Below are 13,711 nucleotides of genomic sequence, written 5' to 3' on the forward strand. Positions count from 1 at the left end.
ACTTCCATAGAAACCATGTTCTTTTATGAGTATCAATGTTCCTGTGTCTCATTTTCTTTGGAAGTGGTCACTGGATTTGACGGTCATTCTTGTGACCTTGTAGGCTTGTCTTCGAGTGTCTAACACCTTAAAATACTCTGCTTATAACAACAGCATGTAATTTTCACACCAACAAGACTTACATAAAAACAAAAGCAATATATGGCAAGGTTAATGTTTACTCTATGGATTACTGATGATAAATATTAACAGTTACATAGTGATTTGTGTTGTAATGAAGTACGTATTAAATTTAAATAGGAAATCAACAGTAACATTCTGATGAATGACCTGTGCTATCTAACATAGCCTCTGTAGTAACCCAATAGGGATCTTTTTTTAATTTTAAAAAAAAGTGTTATTATCAGACAGAAGAACAACTATTACTTAGAATGCAGTTTTATGTAAAATGTTGCTTGACTGCTTGAGTGTTTCAGTTAGAAAACTGGTCCTTCCCCCTCTTTGTAATTCTAACTGGAGTGACATATATCCGTTTTGTAAACTAGATACTTTGTTTCCATCAAAAAGTTGTTGTAATGGGCTCATTTTATTGGAACAAGAAATGTCTCAGCTGGAAACCTTGTTAGAACACACCTTTATTATTAAGACACACACACATACACACACACACTTAAACTCCCCACCTTAAGAGTCAGCAAAAGTGGAAAGAAAAAAAAACCCAAAACTTCAAAAAACCAAAAACCAAAACTTCCATCCTTCCTCCAGCTCTAGTGTTCGATGAAATAGTCTTTTCAGTGACACCTCGAGGTCCCCAGGGCTAAAATCTGTTGTTTTACTTGAACATCACTGAGATTGTAATCTGAATCTTGACCCTCAGTCTGGCAGCAAGGGCCTTTGTCTGCTGGCACCCCTTCTTCTCTTGGGCCCCGATATTCATGCGTCTCTAACACCAGCTCTTACCTGTCCCCAGCAAGAATTTTTTCTCTGAGATAAATGGTGTATTACACAAGTAACGTGTGCTCCCCCATGATCAAACCCAGTCTGAATTAAAGAAATGCAAATCTAAGTAAGAAGATAGTGTATTTAGAAAAACCTTTCTTGTGTAGGGGCACCTGGGTGGCTCAGTCAGTAAAGCATCTGACTCTTGATCTCGGCTCAGGTCATGATCTCAGGGTTGTGAGATCGAGCCCTGCGTCAGGCTCTGCACTCCACGCAGAGTCTGCTTGTCCCTGTCCCTCTCCCTCTGGACCTTCCCCAACTCTCTCTCTCTTAAATAAATAAATAAATAAAATCTTTATTTTTTAAATAGAATCTTTTAAAAAAGAAAAATCCTTATTGTATTATAAAACAGATTTTTTTTTTAAAGGCTAAAACCCCCACACAAAGAAATACATAGCTTAATGAATTACACCTTCTAGCACTTAGTGAGTGGAGGGTTTTCCCCTTCTAAACTGCATGATGTGTATGTGTCTGGAGATTTGGCGGGGGTCGATGGTTGGGTACATTTGAAGGAACTCCAGCTGATGCTTCAAGACCCAGCGCAGGATGCCCTTCTCTGGGAAGCCTGCCCTGGCTCTTGGGTCTGAGTCAGTTGCCTTTCTGATTGCTTAGTGCCTGCTCATTCGCTTTATCTGGAACTTCCTCCCCGCTCACCCTATCCCCACGCAGGCCTCTTGCCCTCCCTGGAGCTTTGGGAAGGCAGAAGTTGCCCCTTATTATTCTTTGTATCACTAGCATCTCACAGGGCCTGGCAGCCAGTTACTGCTCAATAAATATTTCTGGCATGAATGAAAGAATATATATTTAATTAAAAAAAAAAAAACAGACCCAAAAAAAAAAAAAAAAGTCATTTAAGAAAATGTGTGAACAGCACCACCTACTGGTAGACAGGTTTGACACGACCCTTCGGATTCCAAAATGTTTTGCACTGGAAATGAGGTGACTTGAGTTACGCATCTTCCCTTTATGGAAAAAGAGGTTCACTTTCCAAGCTGTGGGGCCATTTATCTTTTAATAAATGTTAAAGTGATAAGTGCTAATATTCTGTATGTTGTTATCATTAGGAGGCTGGCAGGCAGAGGGCCTGGAAATATGTGCAGCTTCTTATCCATGAAATTCGGAAGAGGGAAGGGACATTAAGTAATCACCGTGTCCTGGGCGCTCTGTGACACACTTTATCTGATCTGGCCTGTACCTGACAGTGGATTTAGTCCCATTTTGTAGATGAAAGAAGGTAAGGCTTACAGAGGTAAAGCTTCTTGCCTGACCTGGGTACAGGAGCCGCTGACTTCAAAATCTGGGCTCGTTCTGCCACATTAAGCTGGAAGTATTGGCTGCAAATGTCTATGAAACGGTCTTTGTTCCCAGCGAGGTCTCCAGTGACTTCTAAACTCTTTTAGATGGTTCCTAAATGACCCTCTTTCTAGCAGAAAGCCGCGTAAGGGCATTTATATGGAGAGTCATTACTTACGCGGTAAAGTATTTTGATTTCCAGTGGAAATGTTATTTCAAGTGGGTCCTTTTCAGAAGGACTCATGGCGTGTGTGCCAAGAACAACAGTTTTCACAGGTGAGTAAGTTTCAGGGAAATAACACGTTGGACCCTGGAATGGTGTCCTCCTTGATGGAGCATGAGCGGTCACTTTCAAAAACAAGCGTCTCTCCTCAAACAGCCCCGGATGCGTGTTGGCTCTGCTCTCATCCTGGCCCCCCAGGGGTCCCCCTCACACATGGCACTTGGGTGTCAGACCTGCAGTGCACAGGACCTGGGCCCCTGAGCCCCCTTTCAGGCACGTGGGACAAATTAGGTAACAGATACGGAGGTGCCGAGCACAGATCCCACCACAGAAGAGGAGCACGGTGGATACGGCTTGCATTGGAGTCCGAGCAAGTTCTCCACCAGACGCGCCTCCCTGTGCACACCCAGCCTTCCTTGGGGCAGGGGAGTGTTAGTGGATGAACAGACAGACAACCACTGCTCCCGGAGTCCACAGTGGACATTACTGGGGCGCTGGTAACGCGCAACGTGGACCCAGGTGGCTGTAGCTGCTGCGTGGGTGCGAGCTCACAGCTCCCAGCAGGAACTGTTCCTTTGCTCGGTGGCTTGGTTTCCACCAGATCCAGCTGCTGGTCTGGTAAAGGCTCTCGGCTGCCTCGCCTCCTCCGTGAGTCCCCAGGTACTGCTTATAGTGTCTGAGAGTCCTTCCGATCGCCTCCTGAGCCAGCTGCTCAAGAAAACACAGAGCCAAACTCTTCCAGCAGATCTTCCTGCCAAAACAGAGCCGTAAAAGCCATACCCGACTGCAACACTGTTCATTTTGGAGGGATGGGCCACCGCCCAGTGCAGAAGAGCCAAGAAGCGAAGGTCTGCCCAGCAGAGGGGAAATCCTGTCTCCTCCGTGCTCAAGTCACTCCAGGGAGAGCGGGGGGTCGGGGGGACACGCCTGCCTCAGCCTCCCCACGGGGGCACACTTACATTTCCCTACTTAGCTCACGCTAAGGAACAGGTCACAGGAGACCAGTCACGCAACACTGGATGGGACCAAGCAAACTTGCAGCCCAGGCAACAGCATGGGGTTTCCGGGGTCCGCTCGCAATCTGCCAACGGCGAGTTTTGGAAAGGACGGGTATTCTGAATGGATTTTGACTGGAGGCCGTCGAGTCTTTAATCTTGGATCGCTGTCGTCATTGTCCCTTCTGGGGCTCGTCCCTCTGCTGCTAGTTGCAAAGCTTCACTGTCTGTCCATCCATTTGTACCTACAAGACATGCACACAGGAGTGGGACACCCTCTCCCCTGGCACTCCGGCGCCGTTTAGGAAGGGTGCTGGCGCAGATGGCAGTAACGGGTTCACAAGTAAATAGTGTGTATTCTATAACAATGTAGCTTTCTAGAATTGTGAAACACAGCAGTAGTATCCTTTCTAAATGTAATCGGCCCAAAATGTGATGCACAGTTCAGAGCAAAATTTAAGAACTAGGAGCAGCGCTACCTGGAGTCTCTCTCTGTGACCCTCAATTGTTAACACTCACACTGCCGTTTCTAGTACATTTTACTTATTTATTTGAGAGAGAGGGCGTGAAGGAGGGGGTGAGAGCAGAGAGAGAGGAAGAAGCAGACTCCCTGCTGGGATCATGCCCTGAGCCAGAGGCAGACGCTCACCGACTCAGCCACCCAGGCGCTCGTTTCTGGTGTTTTCACAGAGAACCTTTGATTGTTCTTCTTTTGTTACAAAATCAGCCTCAAAAGTCCACGGGCCTTCCTGTGTGTGGAATTCAAACTGCCCTGTGGATCTCTCTCTCTGAGGACAGAGTTCATAAATTGCACTTTTCAGTCTCCGGGAAAGGTTCTGGATGGCTTATTCCTGTGTTCCTGGTTTTCGTGATCGAAGTCATGATGGAAAAACGGCCTTCGTGTCTTCGATTCCCTGTCACGATGTCCCTCTAACAGTCTGCTTGCTCTGCAGTCTTGCGGTTCAGCGTTAACCCTGCGTGCCCTCCCCCGCCCGGGAAGCTAATAGTACGTCAAAGTCAGAGGTCAGCCTCCTGCTTTGACTCCGGCGATCCCAGAAGCGTCGCTCCCGCCGGGACAGGGAACCCAGGCCGGTGATCTGCAAAACCACGGCTATTTTAAACCCACCCTGGAGCTGAGGTCGCAGAGTAATCATACTGAACTAGAAATCTACACGGTGACAAGCCTGTCTTGGGAGAGACGGGCCCTGGGCTGTGCTCCTCTTGGGCAGAGCGACAGGAGGAGAGGAGCCTTCCCGGACGCACGTCGGAAAAAACAGCTCACAGGATAATTAAGCTGAGCGTGGACAGGCACAGTCGTTTGGAAGTCTTGGGAGACCCTGGCACGAGGGACACACACACACTCTCCTGCCTTTCTGTGAACTTGCAGTGAGCTCGGGACAGACCGGGAGCAGGTCAGGAGTGCAGGACACCCTCTCTGGGGCACAGGCACGTCAGGCTGCTGTCGTCCGAGGACGGAGCAGGGGAACCAGGAGAAATGCTGTCCCTGTGGGGCTCGCGCAGATGCTGGGCAAGAGCCAGCCACCCCTCCAGGAAAGACCAAGAGTCCATAGCCCTGGAGGCGCGGTGCACGGTGAAGTCTGCGGACCCCACGGGGGAGCCAAGGGAAGCCCCCCCCCACGACCCAGCCTTATCAGGTGCAGGCAGGGAACCCAGCTGTGAGACCAGCAGAGGTCCCTGCCCTCTGGAGGTGCCTCCCTGCAGCAGCGGCCAGGGGAGTGGGGGGGTGGGGGGGGTGGGGATGGAGGGGCAGCACCGGAGGGGGTTGCAGAGCAGAGTATCAGAGAAGCCTCTCCGGGCAGTGCCTCAAAGTCCAGACAATGCAGGGGCTGTGGGACCTGTGTCCAGGAGGCAGGGAAGCCAAGGCAGAGGCTTGACACAGGAGCTGAGGTCCGGCACGAGCGAGGGCCACCACGGACAGGGCAGCTCACTCAGTGACCAGGGGACAGAGGAGAGGCGGACAGAAAGAGAGTTGTCGGGAGAGGTGACAATAGGGCCTTAGAGGCCAGTGGAAGACAGACTGTCACAGTCAAGACCGTCCCGTGCTTCCAGAGTAGTTTTCAGTGACCAAAGGTCAGCGTCATGCCACGGATCCGACTATTTAAAACACATTTGAGCAGAGCGTTTCTAAAGCATCAGTCCAGAGTCCCGTCCTCTCCTCCCGCCCCTGTATGGCATAAAATTTTCTGGGAATAAAGGACATTGATAATAGCATTTATTATATTGTGGGGTTACAGCTAATTCGTTTCCTTTATAAAATTCCATTTGTTTATTCGAGAGGGTTGGGGGAGGAGCAGCGGGAGGGAGAGAATCTTGAGCAGAGTCTGTGCTGAGCGTGCAGCCCGACGCGGGGCTCGATCCCACGACCCCGAGATCACGCCCTGAGCTGAAATCAAGTGCTGGTCGCCCAACTGACTGAGCCTCCCGCGCATCCACAGGTCACAGCTAATCCTTACTCGTGGTGTTTCTCAATGTATTTGGAAAAAACGGAGGAGAAAAGTAGTATTAGCGCTCTATCGGCTCAGGTACTTTCTAAAAAAACATGGCGCACACACACATCAGTGTGCTTCCTCCGGCTCTCTCGCGGGGGGGGCTTTCCTTTACGCCGGCTGTCTTGTTCGGAGTGTGAAAGCGGAAGGTCCTCCGGGAAGCGAGGTGGCACAGGGGAGCATGGAGCAGACACATGAGTCTCGCAGACCGGGGACCAGGCACTGGCTCTCTATTTGAACAGGACACATGAGGTGTCCTGCCCAGGAGTCCCTTCCCTGGCCTGGCGGGGGGCGGGGGGGGGTAACCTCTCCCTGCAGGTGCTTGTTGCGGGAAGGAGCAGGCATATCCTTCTACCCAGGGCCCTCCTTGTGGGAGCTCCCCGCATGGAAGCCTGCCCCGAGGGATGATCTTGAATGCACCGGAGGCTTGGTTCCCCCAGGTGCAGTCGGGGTGGTCCCAGCCTGGCGGAAGTGCGCGGCGGGGTCCCCCAGCACTGAGACGGCTGCACCCCTGATATCCTTATTCTTGTCGTCTTTTTCTTCTTAGAGCAGCTGCCCTGCTAGGAGCTGAGCTCTGAGGGTCCTTACGCAGAAGGCCCTGTGTCAGGAATTCGCTGGTTTTAAATAAATTATTTAAATAATCTATCAGAAGAGCACGGGGAAGGAGAGCAAAGCTTTACACCTGTCGATGCGGCCATTCCCGTCTTGGTGAAGCACATTTTCTTCCTAGAGCCTCACGTGCTCTCGTACACAGCTCAGTCGTGGGGAGAAGGCTGGGATTATAGCCTCTCACACCCGCTTTCAGACACGCTCCTCTACCCATGTTCCTTTTTGCTGCCACGTGGTTTTGTTTTTCTCCTTAACGACCGTCACCCGTGTGGCGTCCGGGACCGGCCTCCCCGTGAGCGAGGCTCACCGTCCCCCCAAGCCTCCCTCTAAACCTGTCTCTCTTTTGTCTCCACAGCAAACCCAAGGAGCCCGTCTTCAGCGCAGGTAAGTTGGATTTTGTCTTTGTGTGGGCCCCACACTCCCCTCAGGACTCGAGGGATGGATAAGTAGCTTGTCACCATCGCTGTCCGCGTGGTGGGGCTCACGGGCTGAGTGCCAGCAGCCGGCAACCGGGCGGCGGGGCTCAGGCCACAGAGACCGGCCATACAACGGTCATAAAGACTGGACCCTCTATTCACCCCCTTAAACCCGATTTAAGTTGCACCAATAAGGAGGAAGAGCAAAATGCCACCAATAAAGCAGAGGCAGAATTTCTGGAGGAAAACACTGTGTTGCCTTGATAGTCCTCCCTGACCCTCGGGGCTTCCGGCTCAACACCTGCCTCTCTCCGAAAGGGAAGCTTTCTGATGCATTATGTTATAACTTTGTCTAAAAGTAGCTTTTTCCCCTCTCTTTCTGCCTTTGATTTCCTAAACTGCAAACTAATAGTTCATTGGACCTTTCCATTTACCTTTTTTTTTTTTTAACACATTTTATAATAAGGTAGATGCTGTTTTTAGGATCATAACCTGATTTAAAGACGCATTTAAAATGCAAAACCATTGACAAGTACGGCATCAATTGAGTACAATCATTTCGTTTTAACTTTTCCAGTTTTTTCCCCTTCAGTTCAGAATCGAAACCTCTACAGAAGTCAATGTCTGTGTGTGTTGGCATGTGCTTGAGTATTCATTTCATTTTCAGGAGGCATGAGATCACGCCCTGAAAACGTAGTTGCCCCAAGCCAGGCGTTGAGCGCGCTGGTCTGCACCCCTGCACTGAAGGCAGGCTCTCCTGCCGGGGGTGGGGCAGCGGCTCCGACGAGAGCCAGCTGCTCCCCAGCGAGGCTGCTCCCCAGCGAGGCTGCTCCCCAGCGAGCGGGCGGGCCGGTCCCTCTCGCAGTTCTTGCCATCTCTTTATCTAGCGCTTCTGTCCCTGTCTCCGAAATCACAAGGGAAACGCCGGGTGACACACTGCAAAGGTAGGCGGCATTTCTGAAACCTCATAGCTCTCTGAGCAAAGCTGCTACCCAGGCTGCAGAAACTTCTTCATACAGGCAAGCAGATACTCTCCTGGTATGAAAATGTTTTGGGCACACGAGCCACTCCAACTTATTTTCAGTTAAAAGCATCCCCGTGCATTGACTTGGATGGGTTTTAATAAGTAGCTTATACATTTGATCTGGCTTGATTATTGGCTGGTTGCAGGCACTTTGAAAACGCCAGACAAAACTTAAGAGAGCTATAGGGCAGTGCTGAATGCCCCACTGCTTGACCTGGTGTCTTGTACCACTGCTGGCCTTCCCCTCCACGCCTTCTGGTTGGCCGCTGTGAGCTATTGTCCTAACATGCCTGGAAAATACTTTTGCTTTCCCTTGCTGCATTTTGATTTGATTTTTTTTTTTTTTTTTAAGATTTGTTTATCTGGGGAGAGAGGGGCAGAGGGAGAGAATCTCCAGCAGACCCCATGCTGAGCGCAGAGCCCAATGCAGGGCTCCATCCCACGACCCTGGGATCACGACCTAAGCGGAAACCAGGAGTCTGTCGCTCAGCCGACTGTGCCTCCCAGGCGCCCCTGCGTTTTGACTTTAGATGTAGAACGTCTGAACTACCAGCGCAAAACAGTGCCAAGGCAAAACCCCGGGGCTTTTTCCCCCAGTCAGTGATTATAATTGTGCTAAGCAAGCGTTGTTGTGGTGACTTCGCCAGTGCACAGCCGTAACAGACCCAGTATTTCACGCGCACGATTGTGGCAGCTGCGGAGGGCTCCGCCGAGCGGCAGAGAGGGCACAACAGCCTCTTTATTACCCATGCACGCGCTCTGCCTCCTCTCGTACAAGGACAGTGCATGTGACCGCGTGTCTTCCAGCTCCGAGCTCACACGTCCCTGCTTTCTTTCCCCTCCTGTCGTCCACCGGGGGCTCCTGGGTCCTGCAGGTGTGGCGGCCACACGGCCCCATGAGCTCAGACTCGGGTGAGGGATTAAGGAAGGGAGGAGGTTTCGGCAAGGGCAGAGGCCCAGAGCAGAGTGCAGGAGACACATCTGGCCAGACAGGAGGATACGGGCCGGGGCTGCGGCCAGAGAGACCCCCCGGGAGGGCAGGCAGGGCGCTAGACGCCAGCAGGTGGCAGAGCGGGCGAAGGACTTTGCGTGGAGGAGGGACTCGCTGAAATCCACTCTGGGCCTCGATGGTTTGGCAGCATAATGGAAAATGCCCCGGGCGAGCAGTAGGAGAGCCTGGGGTGCCAGACCTGAGAAAGGCCGGCCCCAGGGGATCTGGGGAGGACAGCCTGGCGGCGGTGTCCTCACAGGAAGGTCCAGGGACCTGAGTGGCTGGCGTGGCGTCTGCAGGACGAGCACATGAGGGTTCTTAGTCACAAGTCCGACTGTGCAGAGTGAGCGAGCGTCCCACGCGTGCATGTGAGCCCAGAAGCGCACGCACACAGGAACATGCAGCCGGGACGGCCCCTTAACCTGCAGGCCATATCGCATGTGGCGTTGTTTGAAGCTCCTTGGGGACAAGACTTACAAAACTAACCCGTAAATGCCGTGCTTCTGGCGGTGTAACCCCTCCGTGACCTCACCTGTTTCCTCTCCACGGGTGTTTCTCTGTTGAGTTCTGTGCTGCCACACCGGTTGCAACTCCCCGATTTAACTGCCACAGGGGCCCGGGCGTTTGGTCTGCTGTGAGTTTTAACCGAATTCACCAGGAGCTCACAGACATTCTCTCTGGTCTCACCACCTCCCGGGTGCCAGCAGAAAAGCCCACTTGATTTCTTTGTAAAACCACTCTTGCCCCATGCTGCTGTGCCTCTGGGTGTTCCTCTTGCCCCTTTATTTCCTGAAACGCCACAAGTGATTTTATTATAAAAATGTTTGTTCTAGAAGGTTCTATTTCACGATGCCTCTCTCTAATGGGCCTTTTGTTCTTTTATTTTCTTTCTAGTTTTTCCTTGAGCATTTTCCTTCTCGCGTGCACCCTAGCATGTACTTCTGCCGATTTTGTGTTCTTTACACTCGAAAAGGCTGTCCACTGTAAAAGACACATAAAGATACATTACATTGCAGTATATTGCATTACATTGCACTATACCAAACCAATTTAAATATCGAAGGAAATCTTACGAATTTTGATACTGAAATTGTACATATGTTGAAATCAATAAAAAATTTCAGTGGATTTCTTGTGTTAGTTGTAATTTTTTGAGGTGGCATTTTCCCCCTCCTGATGATAAAGAAAATGCAAGCTACCAAGTCTCATGTGGAAAAATAATGGAATCTAGTTTTTCCTGCCTTTTACGGTTTCTCATGTATTTCGTGTATTTAGGCAGCCTGTCAAATATAAACAGGGCAAAAACTTTTGTTTTAAACTCTTCAGCGTTGTGTTTTGGTTCCATATTAATTAGAAATCACACGGAGGGTTAAGTTTTTGCTTTTACATTAGAAGGCTAAAGAAAAAATAACAATTGTTTTCAGAGGCATGGGGCACTGAGGTGTCTTACTGATCTCTATGTTCTTTTTGTAGAAGAAGGATACGTAAAAATGTTTCTTCGGGGACGCCCCGTTACCATGTACATGCCCAAAGACCAAGTGGACTCCTATAATTTGGAAGCAAAAGTAGAGCTACCGACCAAGAGACTGAAGCTGGAATGGGTGTATCCTTTATTTACTGACCGGACCTGGCACGAGGTTTAAGTTGATTCATGCCCGGAGCTTAAAATCTAACTTAAAATTAAGTGATGTAACTTAAGTTCTCTTAAGCATGTATTTATTTACTTGGCGGCAGAGGAAAAGAGAGAGAATCCCAAGCTGCCTCCGCGCTGAGCACAGACCCCAGTGTGGGGCTCAATCTCACAACCCTGAGATCATGACCTGAGCTGAAATCAGAGAGTCAGAGGCTTAACCGATTGAGCCACCCAGGTGCCCCACGTTCTCTTAAGTTTTAAGAAAACCAAAGTATTCTATTCTCACTTTTTAAAAAATTAATTTAACAAAAGGGCCTGTATGTGAACACGCAGTCTGGTGTTCGAGCAGAAGAGAGGCTCTGGGAGGGGCTCCTGATTGTGGGGGACGCTGTCTTACGAGTCCCGAAGGAAGGGTCGTAGTCCTGGCTCAACTACGTCCAGCTTACTTTCCCGAAGAGAAAATAGTTAAATGCTGGATGGGGTTTGTTTGTTTTTGTTTTGTTTTGTTTTGTTTAGAGAGTCATAAGAAAATGCATCACTTTCTGGCCTGAATCTTAATCTTTCCGGCAGAATAAATGTAGTTGAAAACTAATAGAAAAGCAGTCTTAATGATAATAATCATAAATGGGCAAAGTTTAGGATTCTAATGAAATTGAAAGAACGGATCTTTTTTTTTTTTTTTTTAAGATTTTATTTACTTACTTGACAGACAGAGATCACAAGTAGGCAGAGAGGCAGACAGAGAGAGGGGGAAGCAGGCTCCCTGACGAGCAGAAAGCCTGATGCGGGGCTCGATCCCAGGACCCTGGGACCATGACCTGAGCCGAAGGCAGAGACTTTAACCCATTGAGCCACCCAGAATGGATTGTTTTTAATAGTAGCTGTCATAGGCTTGGCCAGCTCTGCAGGGCAGGTGGGAAAGCCAGAGCTCTGCCTGCTTACCTGGACGCAGAGGACACGCAGGAGGACACCAGACTTACACACTTAGGAAAATGAGACTCTCAGAGATTGAAGTACACTGTGTGGCAGGAAGTCCTTACACCCAGACAAGGAGTGATAGACACCCTGGAGGGAAGGACAGACATTCCCCCTCAAACCAGCGGGGGCCTTGGTCAGCCTTGGGAGACTATCTGAAGGAATAACCAGGAACACCCCGGTACTGAATGTAGGGGGTCCAGTGCGGGCGTAAAGAAAGTCGACATTAGCATAGATAGAATGCTGCTTTAAGAGAAAGAAAAGTCCTCCCCTGCCCAGAATCTAAGCCACAGAAATCCGAGTCTGCCCTAGGACTAACCTTCTTGAGATAAAGCTGCCGGAGCCTTCATCCTATGAGATTTGGAAACATGAATGAGCTCCGAGGAGAAAAAGCCTGAAACACAAAGAAATAGAGCCTATGACAAAGGGTGAATGAAGCGTCGGGGTTTTTTTAATTTTTTGCTCTATTTTTCCTTATTTAATTTTACTTTATTTTATTTTATTTGTTTAACTTCAGAGCAAACCCTCCAGTCCATGCAGATTTTAAGACAAAGATCAAAGCCTTTCTTCACCCTCATATAGATTTTCATTGAGTACCAGTTGGATGCCAAGCCCTGGGTATAAATTCTAGGAAGTTGGTTTAAATCGATGGTGGTATCAATTCAGTTGGAAAAATTGCTATTTGAAATGATGGTATCATATTCTTTGGGGACATGTTTTTTACATTTTCAGACTCAGGTCTCATAAGCATTTATGGGCATCTCTTTTGACGCGTGAAATCACAGTGATTCGGTTCTTCTTTAAGTCAGTACTGGTTTACATGTTAGGTTCAATCATGGCTGGAAAGCACCATTCAAAACATATTTTTTTCAGAGACTATTCATATTTTCAAGATGTAAAACAGTGGAATTTACTTCAGATAAATGGGACTTCTGTTAGATTCATTCTTCACATCTAAGTTCAAGTGATGTTTTGCTCCCAAAATAGTTTTCGGGGTTAGACAGTGTACACGCCAGAACCTTCCCAGAGGTCGTGATCTCCAAGGAGGTAGGATGGTTGTGTCAAGGAGGAGTGCGTTTGTTGACCCTTTCCGTACGTATGTGGGAGTGTTGTTTGCACCTTTTACAAGTACTTTTATAACATAAGAAAAAAAATTGAAAAGATTTAGCTCCATGATGACAATAAAAAGTAAGTTTGACTCAATAACTAAGTTATACAAGTCAGTTACTAGTATCTTAAAATTTACTTTTGAATACTTGATAAAGAAAGTCAGAATGCAGAGGTTTTGGGGGAACAGTCCTTCTGAGCTCACAGGGCTTGGTAGTTGAGACAACGCAGTCACCCCGCATTCTCAGATCTATTTTGTTCCAACCGAGCTGCAAATGCCACTGCCTGTCCTAGGGATTCGATTCGTTCGCTGGCCGGGATTCTAGAACCACAGCGAGGCCTCTGGTGAAGCCGCGGCATCGTGGTGACGTCAGTCCCCAGGCTGGCCAAGGGAGGCATGGGATAGGCCTTGGGAGATGGTGGCCCGCTGGCCCCACCTTCTCTCCTGTCCTTACAATTGAGCCCTCACCTATGACAGCTGACACCCAAGCAGGAAGGAGAATGAATACAGTTTAGACCCCGAGACACGGAGGTAGAGCTGAGCAGGTGGTCTGACAACTTTCAGAGAACAAATTCTGGAGCAAAACATTCCAGCATTTGTGTTAAACAGTGTCAAAGTACAGTGCCCAGGTGATTCAGTTCTTGAGTCAAACTGGTTAGGGGAGCAGGCCTTTCAGGAAACCAGCTTGGCAAAAAAAATTTTTTTTTAAGATTTTTATTTATTTATTTGACAGACAGAGATCACAAGTAGGCAGAGAGGCAGGCAGAGAGAGAGGAGGAAGCAGGGTCCCCGCTGAGCAGAGAGCCCAATGCGGGGCTCGATCCCAGGACCCCGGGATCATGACCTGAGCGGAAGGCAGAGGCTTTAACCCACTGAGCCACTCAGGTGCCCCAAAATTGAGTTTTTTAACTGATTTTATTTTTAAGTAATCTCTACAC

General features: G+C 49.1%; 1 protein-coding gene across 4 annotated transcripts in view; it reads left to right on the forward strand.

Annotated features, from left to right (window-relative positions):
• EML1 (EMAP like 1) overlaps positions 1–13,711 on the forward strand; it is a 174,008-nt gene that overhangs the window by 130,654 nt on the left and 29,643 nt on the right. For 3 of the 4 annotated variants that reach the window (XM_032345246.1, XM_032345247.1, XM_032345244.1), the window contains exons 5-7: positions 6,982–7,010; positions 7,930–7,986; positions 10,531–10,660. In XM_032345246.1, coding sequence (XP_032201137.1) covers positions 6,982–7,010; positions 7,930–7,986; positions 10,531–10,660 — 216 coding nt within the window. The remainder of the gene's footprint in view (positions 1–6,981; positions 7,011–7,929; positions 7,987–10,530; positions 10,661–13,711) is intronic. The other variant, XM_032345245.1, reaches the window with a different exon arrangement.

This window comes from Mustela erminea, chromosome 5 (assembly GCF_009829155.1).
Source record: "Mustela erminea isolate mMusErm1 chromosome 5, mMusErm1.Pri, whole genome shotgun sequence".
Lineage (NCBI taxonomy): Eukaryota > Metazoa > Chordata > Mammalia > Carnivora > Mustelidae > Mustela > Mustela erminea.